Raw genomic sequence first — 22,322 nt, forward strand, 5'->3', positions numbered from 1 at the left:
CTATAAATGTTTGGTGATAATTTCCAAGCTTTGGACATTCTCCTTGCCATCACCCTCATCTCCAACTCTCTCAAAGTGGAGCCTCTCAAACATCTTAACGTTACATCCAGTCGGGCGAAAAATGTCAGTAGGAAAATATCTAATGACACTTCAAACGTAAATCTGCAACGAATATGAATGAATGAATCCCCTGCTGGACTGCCTTTTTTTTTTCTTGCCTACAGACAAGGGAGAGGGAAAAGCACCTCCCTCATCCTATCTGCTGGAGAAAGAGAGAGAGAGAGAGAGAGAGAGAGAGAGAGAGAGAGAGAGAGAGAGTAGGGGGGTGGGGGTGCAGAGAGACTGAGATTGCGTGTGCGTGCTCCTCCGTGTGTGCGTGAGTGTGTGTGTGTGCGAGAGAGAGAAGAGAGAGTGTGAGTGGGTCGGCGGTGCTGGGAATCGGACGACATGAGCTCTACATGAGTCGTGTAAAAGAATGCTTTAAGACGCTCTCGGCGTTTGCGTTTGACCCCTCCGAGCCGAGGACGAGCCTGAAGCGGAGCCGCGCGCAGTAAAGGTCCATCACGACCAGGTATGGTCTATTTTTTTGTTTTGTTTTGTTTCGTTTTTTTCACGCACAAATATTAAATGTCGGTATTTTGGTGGCTGTTTTCTGTTCGCTGTCGGTGCGCACCAGGATTCCCGCGGCTCTCCTCCGATGTGTTCACGCCGTCGCGGTCATTCTTTTTTGTTTTGTTTTGTATAATTTTTTTTTATTTTATTTTATTTTTTTAGTCTCCTCCACATCGACGTCCCGTCACGAGCCCCGACTCCGTTCGGGAATCTCGATCGTGTTCATTCTCCAGCCGCCGCTGCCCATATGCCCGCACAGCCATATTGGAGGGGAGAGGAGTGGTGGTGCTAGTGGGGGTGGGGGGGTTGGAAACGACACACTGGTCAGGCTTATTTCATGGCTTTGAGAACTAAAGGGATGTAGGGGATTGGATGGGGCGGGGCGGGGGTGTGGGGGTGGAGGGGGGCATTTCTGCGACTTCCAAATGATGCACCGCTGCGAGATGGCGATCCTCTGGTATTTATGAATGAACCGAGCAGAGTAGGGTGGTCTGTAATGGCGCTGCGCACCAATCTGCGGACTGACGGCGAGCCCTCTCCCTGCCACCCCTTCCTGTCTGCAGCCCCGGCGAAAGATGCACGACGACTTGCACGACTATACACTATAAATATGACGCTGACGTGACGCATAAAGTCGTCCTTTTATGTGCGTGTGTGGCAAAATGTCACGGTTAATCCTCCATCTGGATCTGGGCTTTTTTAGAGTGTCTCCTCCTCCGACAGTCGATGCGCCGTTTGTTTTCAGTGCTGAGCCGTCGGGACATGTAGAATGAAATTATGAATCATTTCCCCCTCCCCCCTCCATCCTCCTCTCTCTCTCTCTCTTCTCTTCATGTGTGCGCATATATGTGACTCAACTTCCTGTAAGCGACGCCAGTCGTGTGGATCCATACATGAAGAGGAGATTTATGGCAGTGAATCCCGGGAGTGAAGCTTTGCAGTGTGTGGTGGAGATGCAGACTCTATTTAAGGGTTAAGTGATGGGACAGTGTTTTAGGTTTGCGTGTGTGTGTGTGTGTGTGTGTGTGTGTGTGTGTGTGTGTGTGTGTGTGTGTGTGTGTGTGTGTGTGTGTGTGTGTGTGTGTGTGTGTGTGTGTGTGTGTGTGTGTGTGGAATAGTCACGGTACAGTTGCATAACATCCATACACCTCTACTGCTAAGGCTGGATGAAGAAATGACTCAAAACGATGGGATTGGTTCTGTTAGATGATCACGATGTTTGTTTGTTTTTTTGGATCTTTTCTACAATATAGCTTATATGACTCTGATATAAGGTGGTGCATACTGTCACATAAGTGCTTTATCCCTTGAACTTTTATTTATTTATGTATTTTTGCTAGGATTGGTCATAATCAAGAACTTGTGGTTCTATATATTTTATATAAATGTCTAAATTGCTGAAAATTTTTTTTGTGGCTTCCGGCTGAGAGTTGGAGCAAATCTGGCCCTCCAGTGGACACGCTTGTAATGTTTTAACATGAGAATTACAATGACAAATAGAATCCAAAACATACTATAGATCGAGTTTCCATAAAAGCACAATATATTTTTCTTTTTTTTTTTTTAACTTTTTTTTTTTTCTGAAACAAATGACGACAAATTAGGAAACTGTTCCCCTTTTGTTAAGAAATGCCTCTTTGTTTCATTAAAAAATGTTGTAGTTGAATTTATTGCTGCGCAGACAAGAAGAAAATTAACAATACTATTTAGTTTTTTAAGTTGTAGCTCTTTCAGTGCTTTCAACACTTAAGGATTCTGGGCCATGATGCAACAGGTTTTATTTGGATTCAATGTGACAGACCAGCTCAAAGTAGTGCAAAATTAGAAAGCAGTAGGGAAATTATTCACGGCTTTTAAAACGACTGCACAAATGGAAATTTGCATCTGGACCCCTTGAATCTGGTCCCCAAATTAAATCTGACACAGAAGTCACCCAAAGTGTTCGCTGGGACTTCGGCTGTTCTGTAACATACTCTCTGGTCCGCTGAGAGGTTATTTAGCAAACCGCATCGCGAAGACCAAAGAATGCTGCAGACAGGACAGGGATGCGATGGTGGAGAAGTTTAGAGCGGAGTTAGGTTCCCCAAGTCCTGGAAATCCCATTGAGCGCCGCATAATCCATAATCCATCATCCATCAACCAAAAGGAAAGGAGTGAGGCAGGGGCTGCCAGCCCACCAATACAGGGCAGGACAATCCTGGAAGAAAACCTGTTAGAAGGTGAAAATAACCTGAAAATATTTTTCAGGACATACAAAAGATATAATAAAATAATAACATATGATAAAAGATGGCTCTACAAAGGCTAAACTTTTTATGAAGTGCAAAAACTGTAAAAGCTGTGCATCATTTTCCTTTGTCTGACAGCTAGAATGAGCTATTTGTGTTCACTTGTCGCTCGCAAGCTCGATTAAATATATTAAAGTTTTTGTACTGTGATCCTGCCAGATAAACACTGAGACACATGAGAGTCCAGTTCCTGGATATCTGAAGCAAAAAAAAAAATCCTCTCCTTTCTAAGATAAAAGGAAAATATCCACAACTTGCCTTAGAAATATGTTTTACGTTCATCCAAAATAAAGGAAGTGGTCTCTCACGTGTCGTGTTTTCTCAGCAGATTGACACGAACCGCTGTTGAAATTGTCTCAAACTCTATCTGACCCTTTAAAATGCTACAGCCATGGCTGCTTTATACCTTAAGCTTCAAATTGTTTATGACAATACTACGCATAATAATAATTCAAAACATATATTCATGTTTTTAGTTGTCCTGAGGGACCAGATGAAGTGAAGTTCCACCATGCCCATCCATGTATCCTGCAAAAATACTGTGGAAAATATCAATAACAAAGTTTATCATTTATACTGATGGCTTCAGTTTATTTTAAACACTCAGACGCTTTTCCTTCCACATGATAGTATGGGGTATTTTCTTGCATGAGAAATTACAAACCCTCGAGTTTGCAATTATCCACTCCGTTATCTAATTGATCCAGCACTTTCCATTTGTGAAATATAAGTATTTTAATAAAAAATAGCTGTACTAACCAGTTTGTGTTTGGACTGGGAGCTGTGGGGTTACCTTTTCCTGACCTTATTCAACCTCACAGAGATCAACTGGCTCTCTGTTATCCACTGATCTCTGTTTAGCAGAACCGTAGGATCAATCCAGACCTTCAGACCTGCTTTTCATCCAGCCCTCCAGGGGTGTTTCCCAAGCACCACTAGCAGCGCTGCTTGTGCCAGAGCCTCAAGAGTACGCAGTCTTGGACTTACATAGAGAAACGACGCAAAACAGCTGTTTTAAAAAAGCCTAAGTGAATAAATCAAGCGCATTTTGCTGTCACTATTAGCCAGACCTCTGTGTGTGCGTCCCAGATGACAGGCGGGGGGATTAGCAGGGTCATATGGAGAGAACAGAAGGAGCAGCCCGGGGATCCCCAGGTATCACTAATACTCCAAACCGATACACGCTCTGACACCAACTACTGCCGCACAGAACCAGCAGGACTAAGGTTACAGCATTCCAGGTGTCAATCTGTCAAACGTTTCCTAGTAAATTTTTCTACTGAAGGTCCAAAGGAGCCGCGTGCCTCCAGTTTTATTCAGAACAAAGCAAGTCAGAGCGGAAATTTGATAGATAAGGTGAAAATTGCATGTATTTTCAGTTTTCAGCTAAAATTTGACATAGACAGCCATCCAGCTCAGAGAAGGAAACCTGACACCTTATGAGATGCTGCAGCGCATTACCGGTCAGATCATCGATGGTCAGTCAGTTAAAATTGATTTTGTCAGTCATAATGTGACTTTTACTGATTGTTTCCGTGTCAGAAAGTTTTGGACGCAGACGTCCCATGACCCAAAGACTGTTGGTAACTTAATTCCTGGGAATTGGGTCAACTCCGAGCCGTGCAGCGTAGGTTAAGCTCAGTAATTAGCTCCTAAGCCAACAGTGCCTGAGTGTCTTAAGTTGTGAGGCGGATACGCTCCATGAAAATGTCAGACTTTACAGTGGACAGACGCAGACGGAAGCCAGGGTCTTGCTCATAATTTTCATCTGGTTTCACATCAGTGGAGTCATTTCGGTAGTGCAGTGCAGTGCTGTTATGTAATGCAATGAGCAACTCGGTGTTTAGTGTAGAACAGAACAGAGATATCGTTTTATCGTCCCACATTCGGGAACTTTCTGCGCGACAGCAGCGAAGAAAGTAGGTTTACACGAGAATACAGAGGAACGCGTTGTAGGCTTTTCAACACATGTCAACATAAATGCTGTCATAAAAAAAAAAATAAATAGTGCACTCCAGTGAAAGGGAATGTGCATTTGAGTTCATTTAAAAACATACAAAGGCAGACTGTTTACAATAAGTGACCATAAAAGCAGCACAGCAGCAGAGATGTCCAGATACCAGCAGAAATGTTAATCGGAACGAGTAAAACGGTGCAAATATCAGCATTCCTGCAAACACTTATTAGCAGTGACGATTATAGAGCGTTGTGGGAAGGGCTGTTCAACGCATGCAGCGGTTTAAATGCTTCACTTTAGATGGCATTTAGCACAAGTGTACTTATAACTGTGCTCAATGCGCTCTGAAAAAGTCTACATGCAGAAGAACTTATTGGCTGCGTTTTGCTTGTCTAGACGGCGTGTTGGTGGCTGAAAACAGTAAGACGGGAGCCTGATGGCACAACAACCAGGGTGCCGTTTTAACGGGGTACACTTGGAGTGCTGCAGAACTTATAAATCTGCACCCTTGAATGAATTTTTGCTTGTTTATCCGCGTGTGAGAGGGAATGGTTGCTGGGCAAAGAGCAAGCACTGGAAGAAAATATGGCCGCTCGTTGTTTCTGGTTGATGATGCCGAGGTTGGCGTCTGATCAGAGCTTCCTGTTTGCAGCCAAACTAGCAAATAACTTCCTTATCCTGGAAAACATTTCTTAATGTGGAGCCGACTGAGTGCTCAGTACGCAGCAGCTTCGATGTTTTTCATTCTTGTCTATTTAAAAATGGAGGATTTTAAGAAACTGTGCTTGTATTTGTCCTTTCTAGAAAGCTTATTGTATCATAATTTAATGATATTGTCAGAAATGTCTTTGTTGAAAACAGCAACTATTAGAATTAATGGCTAGAAAAAACATTAAAAAGAGCAAATTGTCATTACAGTTACACCAGGCCTCTATACCATGTTATTAAGTCAGTAAAATAAGCCAGAAATAATAAAGGACATGCAGATTATCTACTCAAATATGATGTTTTTTGGTAGGGGGCCAAAGGAACGTCTTGCCCGAGGCGCCATTCACGCTGGTGCCGCCACTCTCTGAAACCTTTCTACTTGTATTAAGGCTCAGTTTATATGTATTTAATTGGCCTGAGGCACTTTCAGTTTTGAGAAACTTTCTATATTTTCCTCAGAAAGAAAGACAGCAGTCATGGCTGTCCAAAGTAGTGCCACACAAGAAAAATAAAAAAATAAATAAATCCCCTTTTTATATATGCAGACAAACAGAAAATGGAGAGAAACGTGTCTATTGTTGTTGCAGGAAACATTAAAAAAAGATATATTTTCACATGTATAGACCTCATTTTAAAGTCAATGCAAACGATAAGCGAGCGAGAGCAGTGAGGTATGACTGCGTCTAAAATCAAAATGTATTTATTTGAATCTCCAGACACTGTTAAAACCAAATCAAAAAAAGCCCTGAGTCTTAAAATTACCACGCTAAAAAATGCTGATTGCAATTGAATGCACTCATGCACACACACACACACACACACACACACACACACACACACACACACACACACACACACACACACACACACACACACACACACACACACACACACACACACACACACACACACACACACACACACACACACACACACACACACACCAGAAAAGGACCTAATGTTTCAACTGATAATCTGTTGATCCTGTAAAACACTCATCACCAAATAGCCATGTATCCACAGCATTCCAGTGTGAGCACCCTGATTAAAACCCTTTCAGTGACAGAAACCAAGGGGCCACTTGGTGGGTGTCTATTTAATCACGCTCTTGATCTGTTGAATGGCATTGTCTTTGATGTTGGTTAATGCGCCTCTTTCATGCTGTGGTGGAAGTGGCTCTTCTGAGGCAAATTATGTGCATTTTTATTTATTTATATCTGTAAATATATCTCTATATATATATATTTTTTTTTTGGTCAAAGGTGACATTTCTTTGCGCTCTCTGTAAAGTAAATCAGAGAAGCCTGCACTGCATCTGCAGTGAAGAGGGACCCGCTCGCTCTGTGCCAATGTTATCCACTAATGGAGTCTGGCTGCGCCGCCACAGATGCATTTTAAAGCGTACCATTAATTCATTAGGGAACTGCAGTCCTCTCGTTTCAAATAAAACAAGAGGAGAGGAGGCAAAATGCGGCGAGACGGCTCAAGTCGGGGAGGAGCGCCATCAATCTCGCCGGCTCCATGTCAAGGACAAACGGTGAACGAGTGGAAGTACAGTATGTGTGTCACCCACGAGGGCACACCTGTCAGTGCGTGTGTGTGTGTGTGCGTAGGTGTGTGCGTGTGTGTGTGTGCGTGCAGCTATGGCTGCTGACGGAAGAGAAGAGAGGCGGCTAATTTTAGCTCAGGTGAGAGAGGGGGGTGGGAGAGCGGAGGACGCTTTTGATGAGCTGAAGCTGAAGTGTGGAGCTCAAAATAAAACGGAGAGGCAGGATGACGGACCGCCGGGGCCTGGAGAAGCACGCTCCATCGATTAAAACCACAGGGGCCCGAGTCCATTGATCCAACAGCATGGAGACCAGGGCAGGGAGAGCAAAGGATGGAAAAAGCAAGAGGATGCTCAGGTGGCAGGAGGACAAGGAGGCAAAGGAACATGTGAACATTTCTGAGATCATGTATCAAGTAGCTCGATCGGCTTTATCAGAAAGCAAAGACACTAATGAAAACAAGAATGGCATTTGGGGGTAATAGAATATAAGCATCAGGTAAAATGGAAACTTAAATGAAAACACTGTCTCTGATTTCTTACATTTTGTTTGTCACATTGTGATTCTTACAAGTCTAAAAACCGTGATGCTGTCGGCCCTACTGCTATCAATAGAGCCATCAATAATCAATAGCTCTATTGATAGCTCTGTTGAGCAGCAGCCAGGCAACTCAACAGGCTTTACATGAGTTAGAAGGAAATATAACAAAACAACAAACCAAAGCAAAGAGAAAAAGCAGAACAAAGAAGTAAAACCAAATTTTTAAGAACAAGTCATTTATAAACTAGTGGGAGTTTCTCTGATTTGTTCTGAGGTGAGAGCTGGTTTACCTGTTCATGACGAGAGACAACACACTCAGACTCAGTCTCACCCAAGGCTTATTTACTGTAACCCAGTTAAGCCAACATGCAGAATTTAGGGTGGTGATGAAAAGCTGATTTGACTTTAGTGTTTTCCCCAAAGTCCCTTCAACTTTAAGCTCTTTAAAAAAATAATCGTCTCCCGGTGGACTGAGAGGCCACATCAATATTTCTTCCGTTTTTCTCTTTTGAGGAAGTCGTTCGAGTTTATTAGTGCCATTTCACTAAATGTCTCTAAACCTGAAAATACATTAGAAAATCTAGCAAAATTATAAAAATGCATTCAATCTTAAGAGTGTGGTAATGACGAAGACGGTCCTAATTTATTCCATCCTTTTGAATTTCCTGTCTCTTTATTTGATGTGAAAAATGTGAATCGGTTTGTCCCAGATCTGGTGTGCAGGATGCCAAATACTACTGTTGTGTCACACACTTCCTCAAAAGTCATTTATCTCAATTCAACCGTAAATAATGAATCCTTTTTTTAAAAAATGTTTTTATTTTTTAATGTAGGCAGATTTGAATCTGTTTTGAGATGGATTATTGTAATTAATTATATTTTAGTTTAAAAAATATTCAGTGAGACCGATCAACTTTGATCTCTCCCAGCAAAGACAGGCACCAGACTTTGATACATAATACAATTTAATGCAGCAAAAAAAAAAAACTCTTCAGTCAAATTCACTTTTCATAATGCTCAGACTCGTCCTCGTTTGTGTGTGTGTGTGTGTGTGTGTGTGTGTGTGTGTGTGTGTGTGTGTGTGTGTGTGTGTGTGTGTGTGTTTGACATAAAGCAGAGCAGATCCAGCAGCTTCAGTCTGACTGAAGGCCTCGTCGAATCCGAGAGTTTGCTGGAACATGCAGATGATCAGCGTTCCTGGCAGCGTTGCCTGTTTACTCAGATCTGCGTCAGAGCAATGTTGCAGACAACTGAGCGGCGTCGGGCAGCACGGCCGTAAAGACGAGCTGCCGAGGCTTAAAGGAGAAACGCTTTGATCAACCAGAAGGCCAGAAAGGTTAAAGATCATTCAGAACTGATTCTGGCAGGAGATTCAATCAAAACAACGTTTTGTCACCAACTTCGGAAACAAGATTTTTAATTCGTGACCAGAGAACAGTTTCTTCGCTGCAGCCATACATGTGGAGGCCACAGGCTCTCCTGTAGATGAATCTGTGCTTGAGTTTTCAGCGTAGTTGTCACACCGCCCGTGTCCAAAGAGAGAGGGAGTCTGTTCAAAGCTCAAGAGGCGCCCGCAGATTCTCCATTCATTTTGAACTCCTTTTACTGATATCATTTAGAATCCACCAATCTAATTACGGATGCCCTGCACATCAATTGTTGGTTCCTGCGGTGCAAGCATGACAGAAATCCACTTATTTCACATTATATCGACGGCAATTTGCAGTTTTATTACAGCAGAAGGTAGCAGAGCCGCATAATCACATCCGAGGGAGTTTCTTATTACAAGGCCTTAAGGCGAGCGTTGAACTGCGGAAGATGAACGATGGCACATTCAGGCGGAGGCGCTCAACAAATACAAGAACACAGCAAAAACTGGAGTGTTAAAATTTCAGGGTTAAACGTGTCAGAGTTCATTTAACTCAGTAAGTGTATTTTAACATTTAGCGATTTAAATGATGCCCAGTGTTGGAGTTATTTCGCAGAGTTGATTGCGTTGGTGTTGAATTAACTCTGCTGGGAGATAAATAAGCTCCTCCCCTCTGCTTCAGTTTGATTTCAATCTGAACACGGCTCCATTTTCTTCATCTCCTGTTCTACACGGTAAGTGTCCAACTTACTAAATATTTTGTCCAGCACTATTACATTGACAGAGTGAGTGATTTGACTATTTCTACTAATTACCACATAATGAAAAGCAGCTGAATATGTCCATTTTGCAACAGTTTTACACAACATGTTAGCTGGTAGCTAGTAGCACTTACACCTGATATTATTATAATGGTAATTCTTACAAAACATATTTTGTCGGACCATACACTCGTAAAAATATACTTATACGATTTTGCCGTTTAAAATGATAATTTTGGCCTTGAATGTAAGCTAACGACTATTAGCTTCCGCGGAGCGTCAACGAGCCGAAGTCACGTGACACCAATAGCAGAGTTACAGTGAGGTGAACTCTTGACCTTTACCTTATTTTGCTTTGTCTAGGTTTATCCCATGCTGAAATAAAATGCTGATCCATGTAAAGTTTGGTGACCTGCAAAAGTTTGGTGAAGTTGGAGGAAGTCGAAGGGCCGTTTGACTTTAATCAGTTTCATGAGAAAGGTTTGTTATTTATTTATCATCTGTTTGGGTCATAGGCATTATTCTTTTCAATGTATGTCTATTTAACACATATTTTACACATTTGTGGTAAGTAAAAATTGTATTTTCATTAATATGTTTTATGCTAATCACATGATCAATATCAAGTAACTGTTAGTTTAAAAAAATCCAGCTAATTACAGAATTAGGCTCTAAATCTTGCCTTGTTTTTTCAGTCATTGAACAATTTTGCCTGCCACCTGATACCAAAGTTACATACAAAGATGCAACAGATACTGAAGTTGACGAAGAAATATTCAGTGACCTCCTTAGACAAGGCAATGTGGTTCTGACAGTTTTCTGCTATGATGGTGAGATACCACAGCACATTAAATCAACTGTTATACAGATTTTACCAAAGAATGTAACTGATGTCTATTGTCTCTTTCTTCAGAGTTCTCAGAATGGTCATCTGCTTCTGACTCAAGCTTCAACTCAAATGCATCAACATCAACAATACTAATGGATGAGATGCCACACAAGAAGCAAAAAACTGAGAATCCTGATAACTCAGTGTCTGCTAAAAATGTAACAATATTTTTTGTCTGCCTCTAAATTCTGTTTTGTATGCCCAGACATGTTTTGTCATATTTTGGTCATCTGCATATTGCATATTTCCTTTTTTTTTTCTTTCTTTTTTTATTGTTCATTTTATAGCTGGTTGAAGGTGTCCTACAAAGCAAGTCTGGTGGTGAAGAAATTCTGCAGGAGTATGAAACTACAGAAACCCTAACTGATGCCACAAGAAGACAAATGGTGAACATACTGGTGGCTCACGTGATTGATGAACAAGGGTATGTTTTTACACTATTTAATTTATGTATAATAATTGAAAAAAAGGTTTAATCACCAATTTAAAATCTGCTGTTAGGCACCTCCCCACAAAAGCAATCAGAGAGAAGTATGCCTTTGGAATAGTGACAAAGGCATCCCTCAAGGATCCATACACCAAAAAAGGCAATGTAATGTTTTTTTGTTTGTTTGTTTGTTTGTTTTCTACAATCAATCATGCTCTTTTATTTTGTGACTCAAAACTGTAATTTTGCATTTAATTTTTGTTCTTTTTTTAGGAGCACTTTTATGATGCAGCAAGCAGCACTGGATACATTTCATGGCGTCTTAAAACGGTCCTAAGGAAGATTCAAAGAGGATCTCTTGTGCCATCAAGTAGCACCAATTACATTTAATCTGGAGGCCCAAATATACAGACAACTGTGATTGTTGAAAAACAGCTTGATGGGAATGCCTGCCAGGAGGCCATCTCTCTGCTTAACCACACCACAGACAGGTCCGTGATCTTTCAGAAGATGAGAGAGACTTTTGAGCACCGTCACAAGCTTATTAAAGATGCCAGTGGAAGAAATGATATATCCTGACCACATTCCCGGGGTTCCTGGACACAAAAGGATTGGTAAGTGTTCAACTGAAGTCTTTAAATGTGGATTTTTACATTGTTATAATGGTTTGATTTCTACATGCTATTAAAGATTGATCAAGACTTCCGTCTCCTATTCAGTGAAGAAACCTCATCCAGACTGCTGCAGAAGTGGGATGTGTTCTTCAAACCAAATGTCATCAAGGAGGCTAAGCGTTTCACTTCTCCACCTGAGTTGAGAAGTTTGGTGCAGTCCAGCGGAAAGTCTTCAAAGCGATGACCTCACTAACACATCTAGTAAGCACCTGGATATATCTGAAGATAGTTGACTATTCAGAGTATTCATAAAGTTCTGATATTATAGCTGAAAACTTTTATAAATTTGTCCTCAGGCTATGACCAAGAAATGGCCTCGCTGTTACTTCTTCTTCCACCGCAACCAGGAGGACAGAAGTCTCCAAAATCAGTGCAAGTGATGCAGATGAGAGACTTGTTGTCATTCATAAGGTAATTGAAATTTAAAATGCAAAATTATTTGTCTATTTCCTTTTATAGACATGCATAATACAGATGTTTGAATGACAGCTTTGAAGATGTCTGGGCATACTTAAATTTATTTTTATGTCACGTATCGTAAAGCTGTATGTTTTGTTTCTAATGTTTGGTGTATATCTTTTTAATTTTAGCCATGCTGCAGTTTAGAGGAGCATCTTCGGGGACAATGGGGTCTGCAGCCATACCTCCTTGCTGTTGGGCGTCAGAAAAGCAAGATTGACAGCTTCTACATCGTCATGGATAAGTGCCTCATCCCATGCCAGACAAAACAGTTCTCTTGGAACATTTGATGAGCTATTCAAAGCACATTTTGTGTTTAATTTCTCTTACGATGCTGCATTGATGAATTTCTACACATTTCTGCAGAAACAGTGTATAACATTGACGTGGGCAAAATGAAGAATCGCCCAGAGTTAGGGACGTGAGAGCAAGGCTGCTAACCAGTCCGTTTTGCTCTCTTGTGAGTAAGTCAGGCTAAAAAATGTTGACCTGTTTTTATGTGTCAAAAACTGTATCCAAGCGGAAACATTTGATCATCATCATGCTTTCAAAATTGTTCAAAGTGAAGAAAGGCATTTAGTAAAAATCCCTGAACTTAAATTTCTTTTGATATTCAAAACTTATGGCATTTCTAATGAATGTTTGATCATTGTACCACAATTTAAAATTTTGGGAACACAGCTGCAAAAATAAATGTTCAAATGTATGTACTTGTGTCAAGTTTTTTTTTCTTAATAATTATTATAATTAATCATAATCATAATGAATAACACTTGAAAGTTTAAATCAACACTAATAAAGTGGTAAATTTTTGTTCCTGGATCAGTGTTATCCAGTACATGCCACAGTGTTAATTAACCCTGTTTTGTGAGTTAAATAAGTAACTGATAAAGTGTTAAAATTTTAACTATATTGAAAGTGTTAATTTAACTCTTGATGAGAGTGGACTATATAAGCACTGAAAAAAGTGTTAAAATCAACTCTGTGGGAGTTAAATTAACTGGACTTTTTGCTGTGAACTCGCAAAGACCGCCACAGACGGTGCATGAGGAGATTAAACTCGGAGCAGGTCAAACATAGCTTTTTTTTTTTTTACCTGAAGTCTCTCTCACTGGATGAGGAAGCTTGCTTATTTCTTGACTCACAACATATTTTTTGCACTGATAATCATCAATGGCTAAACAAAGTGCTAAAGCGACACTAACAGTTTGTCACCAGCAGGCAAACAGCGTCACTTCATAAAACTTGTCGGTCGGCAGATTGCTTCACCGGTTAGTTATTTGCTTGCTTTCCTTATTGCTGATTATTTTTGTTATAGTCTATATAGTTGGTTACTTATTAGCTGTAGTTGATAACTTTTGGCTGCTTGCTTGTTTCATTGTTTGTTTCTTTTCAGAGGGCTGCTTGCTTTGCCTGTTGCTTACTTTTGGTTTCCTTCTTGTTTTATTGCTTGGGTAATTTCCATCAACCAATCAGATTGATTGATTGGATGGTTAGTTATTTGGTCTGTAGGTTGCTTGTTTGATTGGCTGCATTTTCTTTAGCAGATTGGTTGGTTGGTTTGCTGGTTGGTTGATGTGACTTTTGTGGAGGTTCAAGAATTACGCCTTTCAGGATTTTCTTTTATTATTCTTTGCTGAGGCACATATATGTGTCTGTCTGTGCTCCACAAGTAACTCGATCAATTTTTGAGTTAGGTAGGCCACAAAATCTGCACTTAAGAAAAATGACAGCTGCGAATGTTGGGCAAGATTCTCTGAAGGATGTCAAAGAAGTGACTTTGAACTTTCAGCGAAATGTAGAAAATTGAAAATTATTGTTGTAAATTTTCCTATATAAATATAGGGAATTATGTAATTCCCTATAAGCTTCATTTTGGAAATCCTGTTATCTGTAGGTCCACTATTTGTTGAATACATATTTTGTTCAACACAGAAAATGAAAAAAAAAAAAATTCTGGTGTTTGAGTTCAGTTTCATAGATATTTTTAAGTACTACAGTTACCGTGGTTGCGGTGAAAAAGATAAAAAACTGCTATCAACATTAATAAATTTGTCGGAAACAAATAAAAATCAAGGAAGCTTCTCTTCCATCTGCCTCACTGAGTCGTCTTTCTCCTCCCTTTGCTTCCATCTTTGCCGTTTCAGGTGCAGCACTGTCTTAAGCCTGCAGAGGCAGAATGCCGGAGCAGAGCAACGACTACCGTGTGGTGGTGTTCGGCGCGGGAGGCGTGGGGAAGAGCTCCCTGGTCCTGCGCTTCGTCAAGGGCACGTTCAGGGACACCTACATCCCCACGGTGGAGGACACCTACCGGCAAGTGATCAGCTGCGATAAAAGCGTGTGCACCCTGCAGATCACAGACACCACGGGCAGCCACCAGTTCCCGGCCATGCAGCGCCTCTCCATATCCAAGGGCCACGCCTTCATCCTGGTCTACTCCATCACAAGCAAACAGTCCCTGGAGGAGCTGAAACCTATTTATCAACAGGTGTGTGTCTGTTTATGAAAGGCCTTCTTCTCTGAGAATATTCCATGCTCACTTTTTTTCTCTTCTGCAGATTCTGGCCATAAAAGGCAACGTCGAGGCCATCCCCATCATGCTGGTGGGAAACAAGAGCGATGAAACCCATCGTGAGGTGGAGACCAAGGACGGGGAGGACCAGGCCAACCGCTGGAAGTGCGCCTTCATGGAGACGTCGGCCAAGACCAACCACAACGTCACGGAGCTCTTCCAGGAGCTGCTCAACCTGGACAAGAAGAGGAACATGAGCCTGAACATCGACGGCAAGCGCTCCGGGAAGCAGTCCCGCGCAGAGAGACTGAAGGGCAAATGCAGCGTGATGTAGATCGAGAACGAGGAGAGGAGACGGAAAGAGAGGAGAGAAGAGGAGGTGGAAGGAGAGGAGAGGGGAGGATATGCTGATCGGGAGAGATAAATGAGAAGGACAGGACAAAGGAGAGACTCTCTGTCTATCCAATCAAAGCAAAAATGTTGCGATGGCAATGGGAATCTTATTATCCACATCCTCCATTTGTTTGAGTTGGGATTTCAGAACCACAGCAGCGCACCGGAAAGAAGCAGCTCTTCAGAAGTGTTTGTCTGAGTGGGCGGAGGTGAGACGGTGGCGCGGCGTCCAGGAGCGAGGAAAGGAACCCGTGTGGAGGCTGCGGAGATTTGCGTGCATCAAAAACATCGGAGCCATCGTCGAAGTAGAATAAAGGTCCCCGATGAGTTCAAATCGTTTATCTTTTCATCTGGCCTCTTCATGTGTGCTTCTCCATCTCCCACTATCCCAACATCTTTAGAAATAACTGGGTTTTTTTTTTTTACTTCTTTAAGATCAGTCATCTGCTGAAATTGGTCCATTATGCCAATAACTGCAGGAATCACACATCTGAGACTGCCAGCATGAGCAGCACTCAGCTGGACATACAACCCAGGCACTGGACTCCGGTGTATATAACCACGGGGGTGTGTAAATATCTTCCATCTAGTCTAAACATCTTTAGCCTCAACTAATTACTCAGTCACAGGAGAGGAGCAACTCAAGTCTGACAGCAGCATTAACAATTCACCTCATCGTTCCTCCTCGGAGATGGAGGGGATGGTGGAAAAAATATGATTCATTTCTCTTCTGGTCTTGTAAAAAACTAAAAATAACAATTTAGCAACAAAGCCTCTGAAAATCATCACCGTAAATGAGGAGCTTGTACACTGATACACGCAACAATCCTTTTAAAACGTTTATGAAGCGTAGAACGACCGGAGAGGAGGAAGGCGAACCGGAGGACGGAGAAGGAGAAACGAGGCTGCCTTGTTTTACCAGGACGGATAATCAATGCCGAGACGGAGAGACGAATGGGAGAGGTCGAGAATATCAGCTCGCTTTGACACTTTTCACGTGAAAGTTTCTCTTTATGCCTTTTCTTCTGTCCTAGGCTGTTTGCTTTGTAACGAGTCACGCTAAATGGGAAGAAAATTCGTCAATTTAAAGCACAGTGAAGGAGGGAGAAAAACAGGAGGCTAAAAGAAAACACGGCCCGTTTAGAAAACTGCTGGTCCTGTCTCTGGTTTGACTTTAAATACACAGCAGACAAATTTGAACCTCTGGTAAAGATACGGTAAAACACTTTAAGTAAAAGCAGAATTAACTAAGACGTTGTGTCCATGGAACCATTCCTGACTTGATTTGACCTAATGTTGCGATTCCTTATCCTGCCAAAAGTATTGGGAAATCTGATTTTTTTTTCTTTTCAGTTTACTAGAAGACGCCACATTGTTATTTAAAAAAAATAAATCAATCAAAGAATTTTATTCTCAGAGGTTTTCCACAGGATCACAACTCCTCTGTCATACCCGTCTCGTCCTTCAGGATTGATGAGACATTTTTGTCCATTTGCTCATCTGATCAATGAACCGAATGGTCCAAACACAGTGGAGCAGCCTCCATGTGTTTGCGATGCTGTGGAGGTTTGGTGTCCTTATCGTGCTGCAGATCAGGTTTGGTTTAGAAGATTTTTTTACAGATTCCTCAGTCTGTAGATTTAGAGATGTTGCCATTTTCCAGCAGCGTTTGCTAAAATCTCTTATCTTTGAAAGAAACTGGCCTCTGAGACAGCAAGTCGTCGATTACTATCTAATTTGACAAAATGTGCAATTTTTACCACCTGCACTGTAGCGTACGTTCGGAACGGCAGAAGCATTGTTCCTTCCAAAGAGCTATCAAAACAAAAAAAGTAAAGAGAACATTTAAAAAAAAAAAAAAAACATCTATTTAATCAGATTAGCTACTGGAATAAAAGATGAATTTATTCTAAGGCTCTTTACATATCTTTACCAGAGATTTGTCTGCCCTTTGTGTATCATCATCCATTTATCCACATCAGGAAGCAGGAGTCAGGATAAACACACACGCATGTGGGAATCATGCATGCAGTCGTCAGTAGAGAGGAAACATGCATATGGCTCCGACAGTCACTGTTTACTAACCACATGGAGACAAACAGGGCTCATTCAGCTTAAACCCCCTCACATTGCACTTTATAATTTCCCATGTTGTACCACCTAATAGCTCCAAGTCCAAAGTGCATCAGACACACACACACAAACCCACACACACACACACACCCACACACACACACACCATTTTCATGCAGGAGCTCTTAATGTTGTACACAGAACAGCCAAAAGCACAATACTTTTTACCAACATATCCTTACGTGCATTTTGTTTTATTTATTTTGTTTTAAGTATCTTCTGTCTTCTTTGTGTAATGTCATCAATGGCGGCTCTGAGTCCCATTGTCTTATTTCTCTGGTACATTAGCACAACAAAGTCGTGGTTCTGCTGAGCAACAGGGTATCGGCTGGCCGTGTTTGCAGAGCGTAATCTGAGCTGGGTGAGCCACATCATTTGTTCACGTTCTCTCCATTTTCTCAGGTTATGCTCTTAGCAACAATTGGAGTGGAGGATAATCTGCTTGTGTACTTTTTAAACCCAAAGACAAAGATGACAACCCATTTTAACTGTGTTCCCTCCTCTTCGGAGAGAAGCAAAAACAACAACGACAAACAAAAAAACAACAACAGCAAAAAAAAAAGCACAGCAACTGTTCCTCGTCCGTCTCCACCTCTTGTGTTTGTGTGCAGCGTTATCAAAGCTCGGGCATTTTAGGGGGACGTTTTACTTGAAGACCTGCTCATTTGAGTGAAACGACCCAAAACGTGCTCCGGATGCGTCGCTGTAATAAATACGCATTCTCCTAGAGGACCGAAAGGCTCTTCAAGTAAGATGTTACCCATGTAAAGAAATGCTTTAACACTGTCTTTCTGGAGGGAGACTCTTTGTAAGCAAGAAGTGCGGTTACTGTAGTTGCTATGTACTGTAATTTTCCATCCAATAATATTGCTCATCATATCACCTCGCTATTGATGCATCAGCTCTTCAGATTTATCGTTTAGATCCAAATGTGAATATGTAACTAAAGATTTCACTTCATGGCTATTACTACTTTTATTTATTTTTTATTTTTTATGAATGTATTTGTTGTTATTGCTGTATTGTACTTTGCACTAATGTGAGGTCCTCTGAAACTCCACAATTACCTTGTGAACGTACCCTTTACATATTAGAGGCCAGGGATGCTTTATTGATTTTTTGTTTTGTTTTTTTAAAACCTATATATTTAAATATATATCTAAAAAAAACACATCTAATTTAAATTATGTTTTCAATATTTTAATTTTGACAGATGGGGTGCAGCCGACAGGGCATGTGGTTATCTAAATATATGTACACATACATAAAACCAGAATAAACAAAAAGACCTGCAGTGATTTTTCAGGCCCACCTCCGGCGGCTGATCTGATCTAATAGCGGCACATGCTGCATTGAAAAAAATGATATTAATAAAATTTTTAAAAATCAGCTCGACACGCCTGGTGGGTTTACGCAAATGCCAGATTGCGTGCGCATGTTTGTGCAATCTGCTGTTCTGCTGACGTTAACAGGAGACCGGCGTTGTACTCGTCCCTGCATGGAATATGATACACCGGGGAGGGAGAGGGGAACAATGAGGCAGCATGTGAGAGCTGGACGGACCGCAAAAAAACAGGGGAGCAAAGGGAGGCAGCCAGGCTATAAATAGACACGGCGTGAAAATCTGAAACGCAACTGTGCTCGCCGTGGGTTTACTTGACCTCCCGCGTCTGGAGAAGCAAACAAAAGTGGCGTTCGCGTGGAGTTCAAGAATCAGAGCTTCCCTCATCTCATTTATCTGTTCACATGTCTGTGTGTAGCAGGGAAAAGCATTCGTGTGTGTGCACTAGTGTGCACTAGTCTTGCATTCGCACACTTCGGCCTGCATGAGCTGCTCATGCGCGCACCTGAGTGTTGTGATTGCCGTTCTAACTGATGACGTGTCAGGCTTAGCCTGTCGCCTGTTGGTTCTGCGTGGGACTTCCGGTGCCACACAAGTTCACCCACACGGACGCACAACAGCCGAACGGGACGTTTGGTCCTGGTTCAAACTTTGGAAATAAATGCAAGCAAACCAGTTTTGTATCGTCGTTATACTTTAGGTCATTGTTCTGCCATCCAAAGGGCTTAAATTGGATTTATCGGACCTGTACATTTAAATTAGTTTCAGTAAAAGGCTTGGAAAAAGTATCGATATATTTTTCACCTGTGTTTCACAAAGATGGCAAAAAGAAAACCCTGGAGTAACAAGGCTGATCTAACATCTAAAACTATCTTACACAATAGGAATGAATAAAAGGTTTGAGATATTTTTTTTAAATGAGTCAAAACTGTCAATGTAAAGATTTAGTTGTACATCCTAACACTTTGCTAAATATTTACTCTATGGACCACAGTGTAGTTCTTATTGAAAGCAAGGCCGAAGTTAGTTCCTGTATGATTAGGTCCAAAAAATAAAATAAAAACCCAACTTCAGGAAAGTACAGTGGAGGTTCTATCATGCTACGGGATGTTTGAAAAGTGATTGAATTAACTCAAATCTATTTGTTGTAGTTTAGTAAAACATTGTTTTACAATTCAAAACGCAATGGAAATTGTCACTTACTGTGGAATGATTTGCCATTTAAAAATAGGTGAAGGAAATTATTAATTCATTTTCTTGCTCTCTGTTGGACTAAAAATTTGAATTTGAATCAGACTACAGTGAAACAATCCTCACTTTCTAACGTCATAGATGGCTTCAGTTCAACATGGCTGCTCTTTTTCCGAGACGTTCAGCAGGGACAATCTAATGATCTTCTCGGTTCCTCTCACTGTTTCCTGCAGGGCCCTGCAGACAGGAGTTTGATGCCAAAATGGTTCCTGGCAAAACACCATACCCACAGCTCTGCGTGTGTGTTTGCGTGACCTGCAGTCATAAAATGTTAAACTTCGTAGCCACTGACTGAAAAAAGGTTCAGAACTAAAAATATTTGAAGAGAATGCAATTTAATTGTTCAACGATGACGACAGACATTCTCCTCCGGCAAAGCTTGAATCTGAAATATAGAAATATGTCAAATGTACTTTGAAAAAGTGCTGCACACCCACAGACAGAGTAAAAGAAATAGCACAATTCTTAGTTTGAATAAAGTTAACCTTTTCACTAAAGCATACAAAACTGGTTCGTTTCCATAGACATTATGTTGAAACTTTCGACCAGGATTTTTTTTTAAAAAAAGGTGCAGAGAAGCAAAAACACACTTTCCCACTGCTGGAAACATTCTTTCCCCCCACTTATTTTCTTTTGCATTATTTCCTCGCTTTGCCCGACACGCCCAGTTCATAAAAATCTTTCCTGCTGAAACCGGAACTCGTCTCACGCTCGGTCCACTCGTTTTGTGTTTGTGATACAAACTGACCCTGCTCAAATCGGGTTGTAGATAGCTGTATATAATGTCAAATCGGTGTAATATTTCTAAGATGGGAGAGGAAAATTATGTGATTTTTTTTATTTGGATGGGCATGTAGAGCCTCCTGACTTTCTTTTTGCTGTCCAAGCACGGATTTAATGTTCCCACTCGGCAATTCTTTAAAAAGAAAAAAAATCTACAGACACATAAAATGCTCAATGTGGATGAGGAGATTACATGCAGCAGCTAATAGATCTCTATCAGTAACAGAGCTCATAAAATTAAAGAATAAGCATTGAGCATTCTTGTGAAGTTTATTTGTGGTTCTGATTTAATTAAATTTAGTACAATAAACTCTTAATATTATGCACATTCTCACGTTTTTTTAGTAGCAATTTGAGCACTGTCATTAGTGGCAAACATACTCTTGTGAGAACAGTTAGTAAATCACCTGTGGCAGGGCCATTTCTGCTCCTGAAAGGTTTCAAAATGTTTGCATGTGGTCTCCCAAAGCAGCGTGGAAATGTTTGATTGTGGTAAAAAAAAAAAGAAAAGAAAAAAGAACGGTTCATTGGGTCCCCTCTCTTCCAAGAATAGCCAGTTTCTAGCCCTGTTCAGCCAGGTTTTAGACTACGCACCACAGAGAATTAAAAACATAAAAAAACAGAAGGAGAAGTGCGTCCACCGACCCCTGCTGACCTCTCCGTGACCTTGTTGGATCAGGTCGGATCCTCGCGGGCTGCTTTGGGTGGGGCACACCAACGTCGCGGATCAGATCAGGTGGTTTGTTAGCATCCTGTCGCTCTTCGTTCCTGCATGGTCCCTATCGGTGTTCCAGCCAGCATGAGAACAAAGACACAAACTGTGAAAAACATCTTTGTAATTTTAGCAACAAAAAAAAACCCAAAACAAAACAACAACAACAAAAAAAATCTTTTATCAGCAATTTTGGGTTTAATTTACGTAAATTGTTCCTTTTTTTTTTCTTTTTTTTTTTTTTAGCACTTTTTGCTTTTGTAATGATTTTTTTTTTCTTTTCTGTTTTTGGAACTTTTTTTTAATTCAGCCAGATTTAATGTATTGATATTTATTCTAGCAATAGTCTTCCTATTAAGATATACTGTGCTGATGCATCCTCTGAATAATATAATTATATAAATAAATATAAATACATATATATATATACATATACAGATGACAATAATCAAATCTGCAAAATGATTTTCATAATAAAATTTGAACTGAGCAGTGTTTACTGTTGTTATTTTTTATATATATACATATATTCAATGCCTCGATCTATTTAATTGGATTTTTTTTTCCGGGGGTTTGAGGGGGAGAGAAAACAGACCGACACATTGATCCGTCAGTGGAAATAAAAATTGTATCCTCAAGAACCCAGAAATAAAATCAACCATCTGCCTTTTAAAGTCACCTGTACAGCAAGTGAAGCCCAGTTGTCTTATATACAGCTGTTCTGCAAAGGCATCAGAGGTTTATTAGATAATGTTAGAGAACAAACAGCAAACACAAAGACCAAGAAACACAGCTGACAGGTCAGGGGGAAAAAACTGCAGACGTTTAGAAAAGGTTTAGGGTTTGAATAAAAGTAAGACAAACGTCTTTCCATTTGCCAAACATGGAAACACTAGGAAACCAACCTAGTAGGTCAAGGTCAACAAATCAACAAAGAAGCTGCCGAGAGGCTTGTGGTGACTCCG

The 22,322-nt window shown here is 40.9% G+C and overlaps 1 protein-coding gene across 1 annotated transcript; it reads left to right on the forward strand.

The window, feature by feature from the left end:
• The first annotated feature begins 340 nt into the window (after positions 1-340).
• On the forward strand, positions 341-21,847 carry diras1b (DIRAS family, GTP-binding RAS-like 1b). The gene is made up of 3 exons (XM_055038366.1): positions 341-571; positions 14,379-14,719; positions 14,790-21,847. The coding sequence occupies exons 2-3, from the start codon at positions 14,411-14,413 to the stop codon at positions 15,075-15,077; spliced, it is 597 nt and encodes a 198-aa protein (XP_054894341.1). The 5' UTR covers positions 341-571; positions 14,379-14,410; the 3' UTR covers positions 15,078-21,847.
• The last annotated feature ends 475 nt before the right edge of the window (positions 21,848-22,322 follow it).

The sequence above is a fragment of the Poeciliopsis prolifica genome, unplaced genomic scaffold (assembly GCF_027474105.1).
Source record: "Poeciliopsis prolifica strain line A6 unplaced genomic scaffold, Auburn_PproV2 SCAFFOLD013, whole genome shotgun sequence".
Classification (NCBI taxonomy): Eukaryota; Metazoa; Chordata; class Actinopteri; order Cyprinodontiformes; family Poeciliidae; genus Poeciliopsis; species Poeciliopsis prolifica.

Coding starts and splice junctions, on each gene's coding strand:
- diras1b (XM_055038366.1), top strand. CDS start 14,411: ATGCCGGAGCAGAGCAACGACTACCGTGTGGTGGTGTTCGGCGCGGGA. Junction 14,720..14,789: donor TGAAACCTATTTATCAACAG/GTGTGTGTCTGT, acceptor TCTCTTCTGCAG/ATTCTGGCCATAAAAGGCAA.